At 35.2% G+C, this 24,195-nt stretch overlaps 1 protein-coding gene across 2 annotated transcripts in view; it reads right to left on the reverse strand.

Moving 5' to 3' along the window:
* LOC128983943 (erythroid differentiation-related factor 1) overlaps window positions 1–24,195 on the reverse strand; it is a 179,413-nt gene that overhangs the window by 58,820 nt on the left and 96,398 nt on the right. For both annotated transcript variants that reach the window (XM_054403223.1, XM_054403228.1), the window contains exons 6-11: window positions 21,837–22,009; window positions 15,063–15,322; window positions 9,127–9,350; window positions 6,401–6,572; window positions 2,192–2,331; window positions 1,341–1,627 (exon numbers count right to left, since the gene is read on the reverse strand). In XM_054403223.1, coding sequence (XP_054259198.1) covers window positions 1,341–1,627; window positions 2,192–2,331; window positions 6,401–6,572; window positions 9,127–9,350; window positions 15,063–15,322; window positions 21,837–22,009 — 1,256 coding nt within the window. The remainder of the gene's footprint in view (window positions 1–1,340; window positions 1,628–2,191; window positions 2,332–6,400; window positions 6,573–9,126; window positions 9,351–15,062; window positions 15,323–21,836; window positions 22,010–24,195) is intronic.

The raw sequence follows: 24,195 nt of genomic DNA on the forward strand, positions 1-24,195 counted from the left end.
AAGTTCAAAAAGCGTCTTCGAAAATCTGCTATATAGCCGGAGTCCACAGCTATATATATATATATATATATATATATATATATATATATAGCAGAAAACGAGCTATCCATTTTTTTTTTGTAAACATCAAAGGAAACGCGGCTACATCTAGCTCAGCTATATGTGCATTTTTGTTTGTAGCAGAGCTACATGTAGAGCTCCCTTTCCTCAGGAGCCTCTCATTGATTGCAAACTATGGGAATGAACAATGAAATGAAATAATTGATTTTGAAGCTTTGATTTGAGTCCCCAAATGCTAAAAATCATAGGGTAATGGCCAGTTGTTCACAAGGGATAGCATCTATAAATGATGTATCTTGTTTTGAAATCTTTTTTCTAACACCAACAAGAAGGAACTCAAAAATCACTTGGAGGACATTTTTAAAGCTTCCATCACAGCAAATGTCATAACCTAAGTCCAAGTCATAACCTAGATGAAGTCCTATCCGTCTTCATCTAGGTCCTTCAAAAGGCCAGTTCCACTGTATCTCTCCTTTGCTTGAAGGGATGGCCTAACCCAATATCTTATTTCTCTTCTTAGAACTGAAAACAACACGGTTTCCGCGGCAGCTGCTAAAACAAGAACTCTCTGCTTAGGCATCTGGCGGGAAAGTGTGGCACTTCCACATATTTAGCTATATGTAGCTCTGCTACATAAAATCTTTGACTTGTAGCTGGGCTACAAATAGCTGAGCTACAAATAGCTGAGCTATATATAGCCGTTGGAGCTACAGTATATATATATATATATATATATAGCTGATTAGTTATATAACTCTCCTTTATAGCACAGCTATATAGCTCTCCAGCTATATAGTGTAAACCAGGCTTAAGTCTCGGATTACACTACCGCACGTTACTCAGATATTGATTGTTATTAAAGTACTTTTGTTTGTTGATTCGATGATTTTTCACAAACAATTAATCTTAGTTGTCAACCGCTGTCGGCGCTGTGACGTCGATGGAAACGAAATGTTGAAATAACGTCCTTGGAAAGAGGAAACTAATGATGATTATTATTTTATGAATATATTGTTTACAGTCTAAAATGTTGTAAGATACAGTCTATCCGAAAAAGTCGGATACTTAACGGATTGTGTTGGATATCAAATTTGGACTCGGATCGGTTATGGATATCTGAACCGAAACAAATCCAACCCAATTTTTCAGATATCCACACACCTTAAATTGTATCATATTGTGTTTCAAAGAAATTTCGGTCTTACCATACTTTTAATGTTCTAATAATTGCTAGAATTAACTTGGGATATGATAGTTGCCAGTTTACAGTATGTACCCACCAAAAATATACAGGAAACTGATCCAGAACATGGTTTTCCTGGTCTTCATTAACTTCTGGGGTCAACGGTTTGTCCTTTTTTTGTTTCTCTTTTTCAATTTGGTTTGACTCATTTTTCTTCTTTTTATTTTTTTTCTTAGGCAATGTATTGGTCACAGGTCCATTCTTGGATGTCTTGGGCTGATCTGATGCCAAGCAAGTGTAAGGCATAGGGATGGGCTGATGAGACTGGGCCATTTTTGGCTCATGTTGATCATTACTTGACGTTTCATCTGAATTTCTTTCTCCCTATAAAAATTTAAATTCTTGTAATACATTTTTTTAACCTAAAGCCGACTTTACTAAATAATGTAATTAATTGTCGTCAATATTGGTAATCTTCCAAAAGAGTCATTGATAAAACAACAACCCTCCAAGAAAACCTCTAGAGTAAGCCATAATAAATAATTATATGTTTATTTTGTAAAAATTAGATGCTGAATTATAAATCTGAATGTAGTCACATAGAAGTAAGATACAGAGGATACAAGCTTATGCGACAACCGTGCACTTGTAGCTCTGGTATATTGGTGCGGAAATGTACTTGCACCGAGCAAGGAAGAGTCCAAACGACGATGGCCACATAGCATTGTTGTACAGTAGTGGTAGCACGTCTTCCTACATTGCGAGCTCTGTAATACGTGAGGGCGAGGAGGGAAAGGAGTGCGGAAATGGACGACAAATTTAATTTGCTCTATACACCAGCGACAAGTGCTTGACAACACTTAAGTGTACCATTGAATGTATCCTCTGTTTCTTACTTCTCTGTAATGCTTTTTTTATTTGTAAACCTAGTAGTCTCATTGGTCTTACATGGTCTGATTTTGGTTGAGGTTGGGGAGCAATTTCAAAGTAAGGCAGACATTGCAGCCCAGCTACTACGTGATGCAAGGCTTGTTGACATCTCTCCTGGACTGAGCCTACCAGGGGCGGAGGAGGTACGTAAGGTGGCACTGAAACATAAGTCAGGTGTTGCAGTTTTTTTTTTTATAGTCATTTTGATCAAATTTTTCAAATTTATTTATTTTAGACTTGAAAAAACAATTGACTATCTTCAATGTAGCAGCAAACCTGAATACTCGTTACGTTACCTAAAGTTGCATTGATAGGAAATAACTGTTTAAGGAAATATTTGAGTAAAAATTCAATAAGAAAAATGGAAATTCACTAAAGTTGCAGGTTTGTTCTTTGAAATAGAAAAATGCAACTCAGAACTATTAGCGCTATCAATACACAGTAATGCTAAATTTATCATTTCCAACCACCTATTAAATGAGAAGTATCATTAAAAAAAAAATGGACTACATCTAAACCTGAAAGGGAAAACTACAGTCTGCAACTCCATATTCTCTTGGCTAAGTAAAGGTACAAGAACAGAAAATGATAGTCAAGCTACAATTCAAAACTTAGTTAAAACTATATATACTCCACCTACGCAAGATACTGCCTCAAAGACCAAATGCAATCCACACAACATCCACGTTGTTGAAGCAGACATGGCAGCTATGATAAACAAATACTGCAAAGATACATCAACGACTTTTGCTTGTAAAAAATATGTCAAAGGGTGTTGCACTGGTATTTAAGAGCCACTTTGGAAAGCCATCACCATCAGACAGAATACACTTGTGCTTGGCTTACCAAAGAATAAAAGGGGAATCTGGGGTATAGTCTAATCACAAAGAGCCAGTTTTTCAGAAAACCATCACAAGCTACCTATGATCGAGCATTTCATGCACTAACCCAGGATTTCAAGAAGAGGGGTCTCAAGCATCTCATATGTTCCCCTATGGGTTGCGTAAGAGACCAAATAAAATTGGAGCATTTTGCTGAAAATATAATTAAATTCCAAGAATCAACTGGTGCCTGCATTGACATAGTACTACTACAAGAGGAGAATCCAACTAGAAATCTCTGGAATGGCCAGCCCTACAGTCAATTTTTACAAAAATTAAAACTTTAACTATAAAGCACACGTCAGGAAACTCTATGATGCTACTTCCCACCAACCAACATCAGATGGATAACTACTCATTAGACAAACCACAGCACGAGACTTCCCAGCCGACCCTCCACAACATCATGTGTGTGTGAAGTGAACTAAGTGAAGTGCAGGCTGTTACGCCCAGTCCAAGTGCTAGTCCCTCCCCACACTTTGCTCCTGGCCCACATTCCTATGTGGAAGCAGTGATACAGGGCAGTGCAAGTGTCAGTGTTAGTCAAGTTTACAATGGAGGTTCTGGTGATGGTGTTGCTTCATCAAATATTCCTTTTAGCGAATTTCCCTATAGGGAAGTAGCTATTACCGTAGGTCTCATGGTAAGACCTAAGCCCGGGACCGATTTACTTTTTCATTTTGATGTCCCCAGAGGCCAAAAACACCATTCGTTCAAATTTTTATATATCTATATATAGAGATATATATATATGTGTCCATCCGCACGATAACTTGAGTAATTTTTGTCCAATTTTGATAAAATTTGGTTTGAAGGTGTAAGGCGGGATAAACTTGAATGAGTTTGCGAACCAGCATGATCGGACTATGAGAACGGATGTTTATGGGGGGTTTTATGGGGTAAAAATAGGGTTTTCCCATTTTTGACCCTAAAAACACAAAATTTCACAATTTCTTTTTATACCATTTTGTAGAGCTTAAAAAAACGAATAATTTATTATATTGAAGCGTTATTAAGCGCCTAATTGTTACGAAGAAAATTCAAAAAAGTTGTAATTTTAAAATTCCCATGTTATTCTTATGGAGAATAAGTCAACTGTTGTAGTTTGCTTGTTTATGAACATATTTGATCAAATTTGGAAAATACACGAATTTCTTACTAAACTACAGTACCTTTTAACATTTTACATAAAAAAACTTTTTTACCCTCACTGTTGCAGCAAACCTAAGTACTCATTAAACTAATTCTGTTTAAATAGGGAATAAATGTGATATTTTTAAGGAGACATTTTTGTTTAAATCCAATCAGGCAAATGGAAATTCGCTAAGTCTGCAGGTTTGCTGCGGCGGGGGTATTTAGAAATTTGCCCAGAAAAAAAAGCAGAAACTACACATATAGCAAAAAATTTGATTAACCAGCAAACACTATTAAGGGGACATGTCAACGAAAAATTTAATTTTTTTATTTTTTTGAAATGGTATTTTTAGATCCTCTATGATTTCCTGAACAAGAAAATGTATAACAAGTGTGTGTAATAATTTAATTTACTCGTAAAAAAAAATAAATAGTAACGGTGTGCAGCCTTATTTTGCCACTATTTTCGCTACCACTGCACTCATTCTAGCAGTCATTCGTTATTGTGTTTCATATAGTGCTTGCAGAACCAGTTGTAATTGATTTATTTGGATCAGACTGTACAACCTAGTGTTCCTGTAGCAGACTGTACTGCCACCCAGCTGATATTGCTATTGTTTATATTTAGCTAAACATTTTTGTTTATGTTGGTTTTGTTGGTTAGTTTTGGAATATTTATGTGATATGAGTTTGTGTGTGAAATAGTGAGTTTGTATAGCCTAACTTAGGTGAATTATTACTTCTGTTGTAAAAATGCCTCTGCATAAAAACTCATGGAAGAGAAAATTTAGGGGAAATAAGTTCAGTCGAAGTAATAGCAGTATTGGTGAGCATTCAAGTAATGTTACACTTGTGGATGCACCTAGTGGGTCACTGGTTATAAGTAATGATGTCAGTCCTAGGCCTACTTCAAGTTCAAAAAGAAAACTGTCTTACATTCCAGATTTTGTTGACAATGTAAAGTCTGAGAATACTCAGGTGAATATTATAATAGATTCAGATATAACCTCAAAACTGATCAGTGAATTTGTGAAGTGTAAATTTTGTGATGGAGAGAATTGTATCATTCTCGAAGAAGACCGAAGTTGTGCAAAAGGTTTAGCTACTAAACTGTCTTTATCATGTACAGTGTGTAATGCAAATAAGACTGCTATGTCTTCAAGAACATCCGACCGCGGAAGATATCCAATACTTAACTGTGATCGCAGAAGACGATGAAAATGTTTCTGTTACCATAGGGGATATTCAGGATATTGTCATGACCACGGAACGATGTCCATACAACTACTTGGAATGATCAGAACTTGGCCAGGACCGTGGGAAACGATCTTCTTCATCTACGTATCCATCTTCATTTACTACGATATGGTATTTATTTAATGAGTTTGAGTTGTGAAGAGTTTCATTTCAACTTAAATTGGCTAGTACGATTTTTTTATTGGTGATTAATTTTTCTTTTACTTGAAAAATATCCCATTACCCCAAAATTACTTTATGGGAGGAAATAAGGACAAGGGATGGTATAATATAACTAATCCATACAGAAAATGTGTAACAATTTTTTTTAAATGGTGTCGGTATCGAGAATTGATTTTTCCAGTAATTGGTAATCGATACCTTCTTATTTCTTTTGGTATCGACACATCACTACCTACAATTTTGACAACATCTGTGATTTTTAAACGACATGGTTTTTAGGCGAGGTATCAATTCATTTACATGGATAATTTCGGGCGTCACTCACCTTTTAGTCTATTATTTATTTTAGTATTTGTATTTTAAATGTGTGTGTTATGAATGGTGGTGACAAGGGGCCGAGTTCTTCTGTTTTCAAAAAGGTAAGTGACGCCCGACATTCTATGTAAATGAACATCTGTAATGATATCCCACATTCGTATCATTAATTGCAATGATAACTCTGCGCAAACATCTTTCTTATTTTCTTACAAATTTGCAGCAACTTTTGCTTTTCTTATGACTTCTGCAAACATGGCATTGTTATAATGATTTTCTTACTTGACTTGACAATGCAAAAATAGAACAAATAGCAATTATTAACGGATGTTATTAGTGATAATTCAATGTCTAAAATTTCTTAAAATCTGAAATTTATCTACAATTCTCAGACTTTTTCCTGGTCATCTAAATTCACGTACAATTGCCCCATTGGCTGGACACCTTTAGGTATCACTAGTTGGTCCTATAGACATACATGGTGGTGGTGGATGAAAGTCTGGAGATATACATAGGCTCTTGATGGGAGACGGGTCTTCTTCATCTTCAGCTGGAGGTTCAGGGGACGACGTCTCATCCTTCAGAAACTGAGGGTCTACGCCCAGAGGTAAGTACAGGTCTGACAGCATGTAATGTGCTGATGTCACAATCTGTAACATGCAATTTCATATTTTATAATGGCAACGAACCCCAAAGCAGAACCACGGACAACAGTGCGACATTGTCACAGGAAGACGAGGAGGGCTGCAGAAAGCTCAGCCTGCCTGACTGTATTTTAGATTATTTTATTTGTTTCATTTTAGCAAATTTCCCATATAGGGAATAAGCTATTACCGTAGTACTCATGGTAAGACCTGGACCCATGACCGATTTACTTTTTTGTTTTGAGGTCCCTAGAGGCCAAAAACACCATCCGCTCAAATTCATATATATATATATTGCGAGTGCCATGCCTCAATTTAAATTAAAGTTTCCTAAAGGTATCACTCGCTTAGCTTAGTCAAGAGGTGTTAGGTTAATGAGACATAAGACTGCTTAAGGGTGTTACTCAACGTGTAAAGAACAAAATTTAAATTTAGAAACACAACAAAAGTTACCAAGTGTAACAACAGCAAAAGAAAACTTTGGAAAGGCAAAAAACAACAATAGTAAGATAAATTAATTTACAACGTTAAATTTACAAGAAAAGAAAATCAATTGAAAATTTAAAAGAATTAGTTACTGACAAATTATATGACTTGTATGTTTTACAAAACTTAAGTTATATATTTTATTCTTTTTACATACTGTTTATTGTCCCAGAAGCTCATGCACCGATACACCCACTCCAAAACTCTTGATCTCCTTGGTCCCGTCTCCCGTGGTGATCTCCTCGATTTTTTCCTTCAGGTCCTCCAGCTCCAAGACTCCTCACCCCTCCATCTTCTTCATTAGCCCTTCTTATTGGCTGATTACCGATAGGGTGTGTGGCTTATATAAGTTAACGATAATTCTTGGAAGTCAGCCCTACCGGTCATCGCCTAGCTCACGTCAGCTGGGAAATGAATTTGTAAATCGATGCTCATGCTACTGTTCAACTCTGTTCACACCAACTGGTCGACTAAGTGTAATGTGAACAGAGTGTCTGCTTAGATGAGCACTGTGGGTACAGGGGATTCTTATACACCCCTTTCTTACACCCCCCTGGTTAAAACGTCAACCTACCACCGTTTGACAATAAAAATGAAAAAAAAACAACTTAAGGAGATACGCGGAAACATCAATCGTGATGGTGGAAATCGAACAGATATCTTGATGTGCATTCTGACTCTTCCTCCCCCCTTCCTGCGACGCGACGCGATCTTGAGGATCGGCGCATTTGCTTGTTTCGCGACCCTTCCAGCAACGCGGTAGAATGAGCTGGTGGTGTGTAGCTCATAGTCGCTCACGTCTTCTTTCGCCCCTTTGAGTCTCCTTAAGTTAATTGATTGTTTCATTAGTTTTTAATTATTTAAATATTAGCTGTTTGTTAAGATATTTTTGTTTATTTTTTTTTATATTATTATTATAAATTATTTTTATATGTTGAGATTATCAATGATTTATTCTGGGTTACACTTTTTTATGTTAATGGTCTTTTTGAGGGGTTTGCTTGAAGATGGTGGAGCAATTGCAGTCGATGTTTGCACAACTCTATCAGATGACGATAGTGACGACAACATAACCAACTAACTCTGAAATAATCATCCTACTTATAGCCTACTATTGATAATATTTCATGACAAATATGTATGCCCTTTCAAATAGCTTTAAGTGAAAAATAATCACTATGGTTGGCAATTTGAATTTTGTAAATGGGTAAATAAAAATATAACCAATTAACTTGGTACCGACACCGACATTTTACCATCGATTCTCGGTCCCGGTACTTTTCCCAAGAACCATTGGAACCGACATTTGAGGTTATGTACCGACCCATCACTAGTTGTAATATTTGAAACATGTAGGTACCTATTGTAACATGTCTACTTTTGTGTAGTTAGCTATATTGTATTCAATACCTGACTAAGATATAATTTTAGATATTTATGACATTGTCAATAATTTTAAAAAATTCAAAAGACAATAAACATATTTCATTTTTTATTAATTTTTACTTATAAGACTATCTGTGTCCATGGAAAAGACTAAAAATATACAGAGATACACTTTTGGTGGTTGTGCAAGAAACTTAGCAGGAAGTTTCATTTTATGATTTTGAAAAATTGTTAGTTTCTCCCAAAAATGAGGTATTCAGTATCCGTGACTATCCATACCCATGCTATTGACGTCGACATATACTGTAACATTGCCTAGCCATATGAGTTATTGACATTGACATAATACTGTGCTATTGCCTGGCAATATAATTTATAGACATCGACATATTTTGTGACATTTTCTAGCCATAAAAGCTATATTATTCTAAATCTTATTACATCAACCTTTAAACATCGCCAATTTAATTTTAAACTGTATGATTTAAATTGGATTTCTGTAAATATAAAAATTTTTTTACCCGTTCTTATGACATTATATATCTGGATCCGGATCCGAAGTATCAAGAATCCATAAATTTTGGTATCGACACATCACTAGATTTAATAAACCAAATATTAGGGCCTACCTTATTTTTTTAATATTTAATAATTAAAACCAAAAGTATAGTGTTTTTTTAACATCTACCTGGGGATACTTCTCCTTGGGCAGCAGAGAGAGGCAGTTGTTGAGAAGTGCACGGATGGTGCCAGGTCGCATGGACGCTGGGTCGGCCGAGTGTTTCATGTTGCGTGCCACACGGTACAGGAGCATCCCCACGGGCACTGTGAATGGGTTCTGTCCCTTCTCTACCAAGTTCTCTGAGCACAGGCTTGTCAGGTCGTATAACTTTACAATATCCTCGTCTTTGCCTGCATCACAGATAGTGGTTTATATACTTTACAATTTTAGGAATTTTTGATAGTCATAAGGTCTTAAGGTCATAAGGTTAGCCAAAATTGAACTAAAACATGATTTTATTATTTTTCATTTGGTGTCTGTTAAGTATTTATTAGTTTTCATTATTAAAATTCAGTAATCAAGTCAATCAAAAATCACTTTTATTCAATAAATATTAAATAATGTTAATATTTTATTACAGTTTAAAAGGATTTTCAGTGGTTGTTAATAGTCCAGTAAATCTGTCAGAAAATATGGGGTTGCTGTGCAAAAGGTCGGGTAGTTCTGATTTTTGGATATGTTGTTAGTATTGAACCCATGACATAAAATCCAAGTTATCCACCTCGAGATACTGCCACTCGCCGCGGGGCGCGCCACTTGTTATCGAAATAGCAAAACTATGGCAATTCCTATTGTTTTTCACTCAATCTCTCGAACCGTTGATTTTACCGAAAATTTTATATTATTACATTAAAGATGAATAAATTTGTGACAGTTTAAGCCCAACAGCAAGTATGTAGCGTAAATAATGGTCAAAATACAGACCATCAAAATAAATTAATTTTCCAAAGACGTATAAAAATTGTGGTTTTCTCAATATTTCCACAATATAGTTGTTTGGAGCAAACACCGTATTGATTTAGAAAGTATGCCAGTTTATTTGCTATTAATAGAAAATAAATGAAAGTATGAATAAAAATACCCCCACCACAGCAAACCTGCAGACTAAGCGAATTTCCATTTGCTTGATTTGATTTTCACAAACCTATTTAAATAACATTAGGGTTAACTGGTACCTAGGTTTGCTGCTACAGGGAGGGTAATATAGTATATAAAATAGCAATAGTATGATAAGAAACAAATAAATTTACCCAATTTTATAAAAATGTGTCTATAAATAAGGAAAAAACAATAATTAAAAATCTTCGCTATTGAAATAACTTGAGGTTTTTTATTTTACATTTTTTAATTTTCTCCGTAACCAATAACTGTAAAAAACATTTTAATGTACTAAATTATTTGTATTTAAGCTCTACAAAATTCTTTAATGATACAATTGTAAAATTGTATGTTTGAGGGTTAAACTTGAACAAAAATTCTTACTGGCAAAATACCTATAAAGCAACCGTTCCAATGGCCTTATCATGCCGATCATGCTTCGTGAACTCGTTTTAATAAATAAATGTACGTTTACATGTTTCAATGAATCAATGATTTATTTAGGCCATCAAGCAAAAGCAATAGGCTAAGTCACTTACAATACAAAGTAAATGATAAATAGTCCATCTCTTGATTCACAAATAAAAGTAATGTTTGTACCAAATTCCACTAAATTGGATGATTTTGGGGAATCATCGTGCTAACGGACGATAATAACTTTTTTGGATACAGTTTAGTAAAATCTTTAGTTTTTGTTTTTGGATACAGGGTCTCCAAAAAACTCACCTAGTTAGTAAATTTATTTATTTATTGTACTAGATACAAACGACTGTTCAACGACTGATGCCATAGAGAAGGCTATGCTGATACATTAAATGAAAGGTAATAAAATAAAAGTTATTTTAACACTATCACACCTCAATATGCGAACCATTTGTAGCCCTGCAGACATGCAAGCTATTTTTAATCATTTTTATCATATCATTAATATTTTATTATTTGTATTATAATTTATTACCAAAACTATTTTCAAGGTCAAATAGGTGTACGCAACTTATTGCCAACGTACAAAACTAAAACTTTGAAGTATACTGTACACAGCACGAAATGATTATTACTCATCCATTTGAACAATAGTATCGTGAGGTATGTTTAAAACTATGGAGTCTTTTTCGGACACCTGGTATATATACATATATATATTTATATATGTTATAACAATTTGAGCTAACAGTATTTTTGGCCTCTAGGAATACCAAAATGAAAAAGTAAATCGGTCCCGGGTCTAGGTCTTACCATGAGACCTACTGTAATAGCCTATTCACTATAAGGGGAATTTGCTAATAATCAGCATATCATTTATATTGAATGGTGTGTGTTGAGGAAACCACTATTTAATCTTTTCATCAATTTCGTTGTCTCGAGCAATGCGAGAATGGCGCGCGTCAACATAATGCTCACTGTCAATGCTCAACTGACGTCATTTTTTATAATATTTCTCAACTTCTTACAGATTTGATGAGGATGGATCATCCCAAGCGCCCATCAAGTTACAACATTTTGTCTGTTATCCCTCGTCCTCGAGTCAATCCACCAGAGCTTTTCATTGTCTTTATGAGGGCCTGTTCAATGGCCTAATCAGACCAAATTCCACACACCAGAACTTGTCTGTACGTCTTGTAGTGAAATTTCCGATCTTTGTGAATTTTTTGTGTTCTTCAATATCAATCCTATATTTTAATTCATATTCAGCATGTCCTGTATAGATCGGCGAACTTGGCGTGGAAAAATTACCCGCTGCATGGAAGATCTGTAGAGTGATTGTAATTGGAAGATCTTATTTGCCTGATCTTTCAGCCTCAATAAACTGTTAACTATGTTAAACTGTTTTATTTTGTTTTCATGTGAAAGTATTGTACCACAGCCACCTCTAATACATGTATTTTTTTTTTTTTTTTTTTTTTTTTTTTCTAAGACGCTAGGCACGAACCTGGGATTGTTTTTCACATTACTTCAGGCTAGACCTAGGGGTTGCGGCATTATCACTTGGATAAAATCCATTGGTGACTTGGCGGGGATCGAATCCGGGACCTCAGGGACTGAAGTCCCGCGCTCTAACCACTACGCCAGCTCGCTCCCCTTAATACATGTATTAGAGGTGGCTGTGATTGTACCCAAAGCTTAGCTTAAATGTTTATGTATAAACATTTGACAGCTTTGGGAAGAGTATTTTTGCCATTGAAGGTATATTTTGAAGGTCTGTTTTTCGGCATGTAAACCTACATTTATTAAAACGAGTTCACAAAGCATGATCAGGCCATGGGAACGGTTGCTTTATGGGGTTTTTTGTTAAGAACGGGTTTTTCGTATTTTTGACCCTCATAACATGCAATTTTACATTGTATCTCTAAACCATTTTGTAGAGCTTAAAAACAAATAGTTTAGTACCTACATTAAAATGTTTTTTACAGTTATTGGTTGAAAATTAAAAAAAGTAAATTAAAAAACCTCCAGTTATTCCAATAGCGAAGATTTTTAATTATTGTTTTTTCCTTATTTATAGACACATTTTTATAAAATTGGGTAAATTTATTTGTTTCTTATCATACTATTGCTATTTTATATACTATATTACCCTCCCTGTAGCAGCAAACCTAGGTACCAGTTAACCCTAATTTTATTTAAATAGGTTTGTGAAAATCAAATCAAGCAAATGGAAATTCGCTTAGTCTGCAGGTTTGCTGAGGTGGGGGTATTTTTATTCATACTTTCATTTATTTTCTATTAATAGCAAATAAACTGGCATACTTTCTAAATCAATACGGTGTTTGCTCCAAACAACTATATTGTGGAAATATTGAAAAAAAACCACAATTTTTATACGTCTTTGGAAAATTAATTTATTTTGATGGTCTGTATTTTGACCATTATTTACGCTACATACTTGCTGTTGGACTTAAACTGTCACAAATTTATTCTTCTTTAATGTAATAATATAACATTTTCGGTAAAATCAACGCTTTGCGAGATTGAGTGAAAAACAATAGGAATTGCCATATTTTTATATTTCGATAACAAGTGGCGCGCCCCGCGGCGAGCGGCAGTATCTCGAGGTGGATAACTTGGATTTTATGTTATGGGCCCAATACTAATAACATATCCAAAAATCAGAACTACCCGACCTTTTGCATACCAAAATGTCTAATTTTACAGGACTATAAAGCAACTTTCCAATATTGTTCACAGACAATGTAAAATTGACCTTTTTCATGTCGAGTACACACAATCAGTATAAAATACAGTCCACTTGTTTCCAAAAATAAAAACTGTGTTATAATTATCCAATTTAAGCCATAAAGCTAAAAATTTCACGATAGTGTACTTTTTTATTAAAAATATAGAAACTTTTAACTTTGGTATAAAAACTTACTGTTACTTAGGTTTCATTACAAATAAATAACTATGATAACTAATAATACAATAAGACATTTATTAGTCATTCATCAAAATTACAAAATTTGCAGTAGACATCGTCATATGATTCTCATTGATAAATTAGCAACAGCAACATTAAATTGAGCTAACATCACAGAAAAATCATGTAATATTTAAAATCTAAAATTAGGCTCTAGAAGAATCAATTTAAAATTTTAAAATTCATCCAGCGTATAAAATTGGTTCAATTGTAACCAATTAGACAGGGTGGGGCATGAGAAGTATCCCCAGGTTTTGAAGGTGCATTAAAAGACACCCAAAAAATTTAGAACCAAACTTTATATTGGGATTGAAAGATTACATTTGGGAGTTTATTTTAATATAACTTTACTTGGTTTTAAACAGCATATCCTGCAAGTGGTGTCCCTAATCGTAAATACACTGTTGTATTCTGGTTATTGAGTTCATCATAATTCTGTGAAGCATTTGTTGTGGAGTGCGGCCAACCTCAAGGTGAATTGCATCCTTTGAGGCATCTAGGGTCTTCTCGTGAACTACCCTAGGCTTAGCATCACTCCAATAGAGCATATTCTGCTTATTTACCACTCCAGAAATATGGAAGTGTGTCTCGTCACTAAAAAAAACCCAAGCAACATGAGGCAGTCCCGCAAAAGATTTCACATGCTTGCATTCGTTGTTGCCAGTTCATGTGTGAGATCCCGTTGTGTGAGATCATGTGCAACTACAAGCTTGAATGGGTGGAGGTGTAGGTCCTCATGGAGAACACGAGGCACAGTAAGATTAGGCAACGCCAGCGCGGAAGCATGCTTCCAAGCAGAACGTTGAGGAGACTGCAACGTTTTCAGGAGTTCCAAATACCCTCTACAATACACCACCACATACACTGAAATCCTTCACCCACACCAAAATGTAACAGCTTTGCGGCAGGCCATCCGATAACAAGTTCGCAGCGCACGCTAGCTGCACAGCAACAATAGACAGACATTTCAAAAAAAATCATCTCGAGTGCAAAAGCACATTGCTCACTCGGACAAGTCATGTCTACTACTGAATGTGATATTCTTATAAAATCCCAAATCAGCAGCGTCATTTGAACCTAACCTCATTCCTCCAGTACACCCCACTACTCACAGTGCCATCTTAAAAGTAGGGATATTTCCCTGCCCCACCCTCTACACCCTGTTTTATGAAATGCTTTCTGAGGCAAAATCTGAAAAGTCAATGGTAACTTGTTGACAAATGTTACATCTAACTTTATACCTAATTAAAGATATAAATACAGTAACTAAACAAATGATGAATGTAATATGTTCATATTGACACAATGTTTTATGTTCATTGTATTTATTTATTGCCATATGATTTTGTTATTAATTCCAATTATTGTGATTTTGTTTACTTTTGTCTTGTCTTTATTAAATTGAAAATACAGTCCTTTTTTATTTGTAATAGTCTGACATTATTTCTACAATGGCTGTTTATTATACACTGTCAATGAAAAAAGATAAAACTCAACAAAATAATTGTTAAGTCGTCATTTACAATTACTGCAACATGGAATACTTTACCTTTGAAGAGCCAGTAAGTGTGGCCTGCCTTGGTGGCATTGGACTTGAGGAAGGAGAGAATGTTCTGAGCAACATCTCTGATGAGGTTCGGAGAGAACTTGGAGTCTGGCAGTTGAGGCAGATCCTCAGTTTTGACCAGCTCGTATCGTTGTACAATACCATCCAGGTGGTAACACATGACCACCTCAGGTACATTGCACATCAGGTTGTCCAGCCAGTAGTCTATACCCGTCAACACGTTGATCGGCTTTGTCATGTCTCTGCGTTACAACTTTGTATTAAAAAACTCCAATCCTACTTTCAGGCAGTGGTCACTTGTTGAATTATTCAAGACTAGCTGTTGTACCCATGCTTTGCAACGGGAAGAGGACACAAAATAGAAACATTTTAATCTTTACATCTGTTGCATATAATAGTTACACATCCGCCAACGCTTTTTAGAAACGAAATTAAACTTTTATGGCCTTAACCCTCCGAGTGTTGTGTCGAAAAATCGACACATAACACACTTTGTGTAGTGTTTTGTGTCGATTTTTCGACTCACAAACACTGTTTACGGCGAAGGCTCTATGACTGACAAAATCGGATTGAACTGGATCGAGTTAGGTATCGTTTTATTTGGCAGATTCTAAGCTTTCTCCCGAGGTCTGTCTATAAGCGCTTTTTTTTCTCGAGCCGATCATAATTGTAGCAGACAGCTGACGTGTGTATTTGTTAACAGCTTGGTTAACCTCGCACCGATGACTGATGTGTTTTATTACGTTTATCATTGTTTTAGTGTTAAAAATCAAAAGTAGTGATATACGTAGTGCATTATAAGAAGATTTAAGTGATTTTGAAGGGCTGGTTGATGATCCTGAAGAAGTAGGTAGTGATATTGATGTAAATTATCAGCCAGATTCCTAGCTATGGTTAGGCTATGCATTCTTAGCTAAACGCTATGTACTGAAATCTCTTTTTTGCCCATAACTTATTTATTTGCAAATCTACTTCCTTATATTATTATATATTTGTAATCCTCATAAAATTTAGAACAAAGTGGCTATTTTCAAATATTTATGGGCCTATAATTTATACAATTTCATTGAGCGCAAACTTATTTTTTTTTATTGAAAATTTTCCAAAATATTTTTTTTTTTTACTCTTTTACTTTTCATAATTATAATAATTCATAATTATGTTATGATTATGTTAAATGTCTACCGTGTTTCGTGTTATGTTTGTTTGTGTGTTCGATGTATTTAAGATTTGACGACATTCAAGGAATGTAATATTTTAACGTTCCGTTTTTGATAATGACTACGTAGTAGTCGAAACTATAGACAACGGATACCGACTAAGGAATTGTGGACGTCAAGGTACGTAACCTGTTATAACTTTACATATTGCACACTTACCATTAAGTAAACATAGTAACAGATATTTCATTGATTTTAGAAACAAAGGAACACAGTGTACTCAGTGGCGTAGCCAGGATTCTGCTTTGGGGGGGGCCCGATCCGGGGGGTCTTGGAATACCCCCCAGGACCAAAGGGGGGTCCTCCCCCGGGAAAAATTTTAGTATTTTATGGTGCTATATTGCAGTTTACAACACCTCTGGAGGCTCTAAAGTAGAGAATAATATTGGTGTATTACTACTAAAAATTAGTTTTTTACTGTTCTGAAATCTAAACAAGTTGCCTTAACTACTATTAATCTGCGTGACGTAATTTTAATAAAATAAATCAAGCTAATAAAACTACACTCAACTTATAGAATAAAGCATACTAGTGGTCGTCCAGTGATCGAAAACTCAACCAAAAATATGTAATGTACACGCAATGGACTATTGGATACTGAAGTAGACACTATATGTACCAGCTGCCGTCATCTTTTTAATTATAAAACATTGTACAGAAGACCCTATATAATCGGCACTGTACCACTCCGGCATTCCAGTAATCCGGCGTCTTTAGGCGGGAGGTCTTCCGGGGTCGCGGCAAAATTCGGATTATCTCCCGCGGCCGTGTAGATATCATCATTCTCTCCCGCAGTCATGAAAACGTCATCATCGTCTTGCGCGATCACGCCAATATCATGAACATCTCCCGCGGACGTATAGATGTCGACTCTGACGTAATCGATTTTATAATTTATTTAAGTAATAACACTCATTTTTAGTTTTACTGTATAGATCCTTTGTAATGAATTACTTTAATTATTTAGTTTATAATTTTTTCTTTATGTTAGTTTAACGACGCTATTTAAGACATATCGTCTAAACTTGAATAAAGAATATTTGATTGATTGATTGATTGATTGATGTTATCTTATCATCGCCTCCCGCGGTTACGGAAACGTCATCGGTCTTCGGTCATCAGAAACATCGTCGTCTTGCGAAATCGTGGCAAAATCATGATGAACATCTCCCACGGTCATGTAGACATTATCGTTGTCTTCCGCGGTCGTGGCAATATATTGTATCATCTCCCGCGGCCGTGTAAACATCATTGTCTACTCCCGCAGTCACAGAAACGTCATCGTCGACTTGCGCGATCGCGTCAAAATCACAAACATCTCCCGCCGACGTGTACACGTTATCATCGTCTCCCGCGGTCACACGTCATCGTCGTCATGAACGATCGTGGCAAAATCATGATCATATTTCGTGGCCGTACTTGTTATCATCGTTTCCCTCGATTACGGAAATGTCATCGTCGTCATGCCTGATCGCGGCAATAGCGGTTTCCGATCGCACGATCTTCGGAGATGTGTTTTAATTGCATTTTTAAGTGTTTTTATTGATAACATTCCAGTAATCCGGCATTTTATATAATAACAACACGTATTGTGTAGTGTGTACGCACTCATTTGACTGTTTCTAGAACGTGCGTTGCAACGCACCCATGTGCCGTGTATACAGGGTAACTAAAAAAAAAAAAATTTCAGGGGGGGCCCGGCCCCCTTGGGCCCCCTCCCTGGATACGCCACTGAGTGTACTGCTTAGTTTTATGATATTTTCCTTGGCTTAATTTAATCAGTGGTGTGGCAAAACACAAATAATAAATTTATCAAATAAAGTAAATGTGAACTGAAAGCCTGAAAGCTATGTTAAGATAAAATAAGAGTTTTTTTGTATTACCATTTGATAATTAATTATAGTTACACAATATATACAACAGATTTAAAAAAACAAAAATCAACTACGTACAATTTAGTTATTGATGATATTCTTTAGTTTAATTTAATCATAGGTTTAGCAAAACACAATAACTTAATTTACCATATATATATATATATATATATATAACGATATTCTTAATTATATAATTTTCCAAGTCAAGATAGATTTAGTTAAAATTTAAACATGTGATTGTATTTATTTTCTTTGTTTACATATTAGATTTAATAACATTGTGAAAGACTGTGACCATGACCTTAGTGTCGAAATGCATCAGTCATTAAAAATAATAATAAAAAAGGTACTATGGTGTATTATTTATTAATATTATATCTAATATATAAAATTCTCGTGTCACAGTGTTTGTCTGCAAACTCTTCCGGAACGACTTCACCGATCGTTATGAAATTTGGTGTGTAAATTCTGTAGGTATGCGAATCGGACGTAAACTATTTCCCGTTTCGAAATTCTTAAAAGGGCTCCGCCCCAGTGGCTCTGGAGTTTCCCATGTTAACCTTATGAGAAATGGAATTAATGATCGCTCATCATTGCTGGTCCGAAAATCATCGTATGAATTTTGAAGAGGCAAAAATTGTCCATAAGGAACCTCATTTTTTCAAACGTAAACTCATTGAAGCCTCATACATTAAATTAGCAGACCAACCAATCAGTCAGTCATCGGTTGAAATAAGGCCACTTTGGCTACCCATTTTGAACAAGGAACTAAAGGATAGGGAACTTAATTGTTCAATAAATAGGGAAATAACGAGTTCTCCTCAAAATTCGCACGTTATGTTAACTCGTAGTAAAACTCGTGATAGGAATAAACATAATTAACACCCATCTTGCGGCATCGTACATCGCTCCGCCATTCTGTTGGTTTTACTTTTCCAGGGACCGGAAGCCATTTCTGTTGTCTCCGTGTTTCCGATTGGTCAGCCATGTTGGTTCAGTTTCATTGGTGGAGTCATAGCGTACGGTGTTGTTAGTGTTCCATTGTGTGAGTTTTTTGTACGTAAACCTTTTATAGATTATAGTGTTTTGTGATTTGTTATTAATTGCATGTTGTATCATGACTTGACTGCTATACAGTGCATATTTTTTGACTACTACCCTCGGTAGTGTATTCCAACTTAGGTTGGGCGTTTGTGTATTGTTAGTTGTAATGTGTTAGTTAAGTTTTTTCACCTGAAGACGGGATCAGATTCCAGATCCCGAAACGTTGTGTATTGTTTTTTACTTTCGTGATGGAAAATGTCCGCAATAAACCTTTGAACAACATAATAGCAATGTTTATACAACTATTTAAACATGGTACGTCAAATAAAACACTCGGGATTGAACAAAAACACGGGATTTTCTATCATTCAAAAGCGGGATTAAACGTGATTTTTCGACCCGGCAAGCGGGATTATTATTTTGGTCGTGAGGATACACTGGGGGAGGGTAGTGATGACGAGCTAGGGGGCGGGGGAGGAGAAGAGAAAGTGACACACAATGAGGCAGCTGCAGCGCTTGACCTTGCCCTTCGCTACTTAGAACAACAGTCAAACCAAACAGTCTACTGCCACTGCTACGCCTTGCTGATGTGATGTTCATGAGAAAATGGCGGAACTATGCGGCAAAAAACAGACTTACTAAACTGCAGCAAATAACAATGCGGGATTTAATGTCCAATAACAAGTAGGCCTAACCAAAGTTAATTTTTCAGTACGGTATGTGCAATATTTCTTACAAAATAATTCTTTGTTTTATTTGTTGTTTTTTATTACGATTTGTAAATTTAAACTTTACGTAATAAACAAACCATTGTATTCCTAAATTGATTACTCTGTTTATACTTCATTTCAAGATATTTTACCTTTCCCATTGCATTTTATATAGTGCAAATTTATTAAAAATAATATCGGGAACGTGTTCGGATTAAGCGGACGTTCAGACTAACCGTGTTCGGATTAGCGGGACTCAAGTGTATATATATATGAATTTGAACGGATGGTGTTTTTGGTCTCTAGGGACCTCAAAACGAAAAAGTAAATCGGTCCCGGGTCCAGGTCTTACCATGAGTACTACGGTAATAGCTTATTCCCTATAGGGGAAATTCGCTAAAACAATGTGATGTGCAAGTTATGGTTAATCTAACACATGTTAAGCAGTTAGAATTTATTTAAAGTAGCCTCCAAATTCATATAAAACATCTATACATTGTAATTTTTCATACTGTTTCCATGAAATCATATAATATTATTTTCATAACTTAAGACGCTTTAAAAAAATCCAAAGCAGAGCCGGAGTTGATACCAGGAGTTGATACAGCAACGGTTATAGAATCTTTTTTTTATATAATCATTGACATAGTTTTAGAATAAATAATCCATGATAAAAGGTTAGATTAAAATAAACCTACCTCATAGTTAGGGTATTGTTTCTTTATTCCAAAAATATTTAATAATGTATTAAATATTAGTGGGTCATTAAATGGAATGAGCATGAGCAACAAGTAACTTTGTAAACATTTATAACCATGAGAGATTTTAAAACTCTTCTAACTCTATATTCAATTTGGCAAAAAAGACTGAATTATATAAATTATTATCACCCCTTACCTATAGATTAATTAACCATAATAGTTTACAGTGCTAAGCATTGCTGAAATTTTAATAATTATCACAGGCCAGGTAACATAGTCATGTTTTTATATTTTAATGTTTAAGCCTTGCTAATTTTTTTTCCAAATTTTTACAAAAGAAGTACCTATTTACAAATCAGTGACAAATAAGGGGGGTGGAGATATTCATACACCTACAGCGTGCACGATAAACTAAATATTTAATTAAGGAAAGGAGGGAGGAATAAAGGATGGAAAGGAAAATACCCCCGCCGCAGGAAACCTGCAGACTGAGCAAATTTATATTTGTCTGGATTGATTTTCAATTAAATCTATTTAAATAACATTATAGGTTTAACGAGTACCTAGGTTTGCTGCTACAAGGAAACTAATAAAGTGTGTTTTTTAGTAAAATATTAATGGTTTACTATAAAATAAATAAATTTGCCAAGTTTGATCGAAATAAAACAAGCAAACTACAAAATTTTACAATATTCTCCATAAGAATAACATGGGAATTATACAACTTTTTAAAAATTTTCTCCATTACCAATAACCGTAAAAAACACTATTGATATACTAAATTATTTGTTTTTATAAGCTTTTTAAAAAGGTTTATAGAGAAATTGGGAAATTTTATCTTTAGAGGGTCAAAAATGAGAAAAACGAATTTTTAACCTCATAAAACCCCCCGTAAAACCCCGTTCCCATGGTCCGATCATGCTGGTTCGTAAACTCTTTCAAGTTTACCCCGCCTTACGCCTTTAAACCAAATTTCATCCAAATCGGACAAAAATTACTCAAATTATCGCGTCCACGGACACACACATATGTATACATACATACAAATTTGAACGAATGGTGTTTTAGGCCTCTGGGGATATCAAAATGAAAAAGGAAATCGGTCCTGGGCCTAGGTCTTACCGTGCCACCTACCGTAATAGCTACTTCCCTATAGGGAAATTCCTAAAACAATTATTGTTTTTTTTTTACGAGTGGCCCATACCTAAGTCTCAGACTGATGCAAGGGTGTGTACTGCCTCCAAAGATGGGCAGATCAGTACCAAGCAGCATCTGGATGTCTTCAAATGTCCAGACGACGTTGCGGTTAAATGTGTGGTCTGTGGTTGGATCTGGCAGCTTCTCCTCTGGCCGAGGGTCTGGCAGTGGCGGCCATTTCTGTGCCACACACAACATCAAATTATAACATTAGTAAAACTCCAACTATCCCTACTAATGCTACTGATTATCTATAGGTTATTGTATATCAGTATATACAGTTCTAACGTCACAATCAAAATAGCAAATTATTTTCAATAGAGGCTTTTTATTTATTACATCGACTTCTGACCAGGCGCCTGAGACGCCATTCTCGGCGCGCAGTGTCACTTTTGATGTTGACGCTACTCGGACAGTTGAAAACTCAGACACTTGATATTTCGATAATTTTTTTAATAATTTAAAACCTCGGACAACTGAAAGCTCAGACAGTTGATTTAACCAAATATTATTATTATTTAAACCATCCTCTGACAAATAAAAACTCAGACAACTGATATTTTAATATAATATAAAATGGATTAATAAACTCGGACAGTTGATTTATCTTAATATTATTAGTTATTTATCAAACCTTGGACAAATGAAACTCGGACAACTGATTTTTCTAATATTTTGTAATTTTTTACAAACTCGGACAACTGAAAATCCGGACAAATGATGTGATCCCAAATTCTACTTGAGTTTTGATAACCGGGGAAAATACCGTAAATTAGTTTTGTATAAGACTGGGAAACTTATAATTTTTAGTCACCAATAGCCTACAATCGTGGATCCCACTCATTAAGGCTGCGCTCTACCCGTCTGGCGTGAGCAAATGCAAGGGTTTTGACTGTTTGTAGGCCAAATTGTGAACCGATTTAAAATATGTTGGTGTCATATTTTTGTTAAATATTATTGTAAGTCCTGTGCTTTATAAAATTTAGCTATTTAAAAAAATTTGGCCTAAAAGGTTGGAAAATCCTTATATATAATACGTGAAGGCGATTTCTACGAAACACTACTCTTCCGTTAATAATGGACGGATTTTTACAAACGAAGTGTCAAAATAAAGTATTTTTTGTGTAGACGCCCCCTTTCACCAATTCCTGTAATAAAACTCCCCGGGCTTTGCCCCACAGGCCTTCAAAGTTGGATTTTCTCCCATAAGATTAACATGGGGGAGTTTAAATATTTAATTGGAAACTTTGACCCCACTAATTTGGGAGAACGGCTGGGCGTAGAAACTTGGTAGAGGTGTCCAAATAAAGGTCTTGATTTGTAGATGAGTTATCAAAAGAAAAACTAAGCAAAATCCCTTAGGGCTCAGTCCCAGAAGCCTTTAAAGATCCCTCCACAGAGTTGTTTACATTTTGGCCATGTGAATTAATACTTTTTAACAAAACCGCTGTTCATTTTTAAATTGTATTTCAAACAACACATATTTATTGGGAGTTACTGAATTGTACCAAATAAGTATTTGCAATGTTATTTTCTGATTTTAAAATTGATTTTCCTCTTTATCATGTCATGTTTTGCAATATAACGTTCCATCACGAAATCAGTGGAAAATCCTTTCATCACAGCAATTCTTAAATTATTTCTTATTGAACTATCTTATATCTATTGTACGGGTTGGTGTTTGCCTTTTCACCACTTTTACCTACATTTTATCATATTATTCTACACATATCAAATAATTATGTGAAAATGTCTGCTCTTATCGTGTCTAATAAAATCCAAACATAGAAACCTTGCCTAAAATGGTACCCATCTTGAAAAACTAATTGCACCTGCCTATATTACAGACTTTGGCGCACTGGGTTGGTAACATTATGGAAAATAACACTACATTTTTGCTGTAAAATATGGTACAAAGAGAAAATACGATTTAAGCAAGACTGTCATGACAGAAAGGTCATATTCCTTTTAAACTAGATCACATCCTTTATAAGATACGTTGATTACCAATATGTAAACATCAATATATACGTAACAGCCAATTTACAGTATTTTTGCTTTTTGGAAATGTCCCATTGCTATGTTATTTTTGCATTATTTGTTGCCAATGAAGCCGCCAAAACCATATAAGTGAGGAGGCCCCTAACAGTTCAAGAATAAAAGCCAACTTCACTTCAAGTATTCCACTACACCTAAAATTCCGTAGAGAGATTATTTTGACAACTTTATGTTATTGATAAGGCTGAGACAACTAACTGACATCCCCCATGTCAAGGAATTCCAGCTTTAACAGTAACCCCACAATCGATTTCTCAAAACTATGCTAGAGGGTTCATTCATTGGCACAGAAGTACGATATGAACTGA

The sequence above is a fragment of the Macrosteles quadrilineatus genome, unplaced genomic scaffold (assembly GCF_028750875.1).
Source record: "Macrosteles quadrilineatus isolate MER2022 unplaced genomic scaffold, UCM_ALF_1.0 Scaffold_1__1_contigs__length_201487025, whole genome shotgun sequence".
NCBI classification, from domain to species: Eukaryota; Metazoa; Arthropoda; class Insecta; order Hemiptera; family Cicadellidae; genus Macrosteles; species Macrosteles quadrilineatus.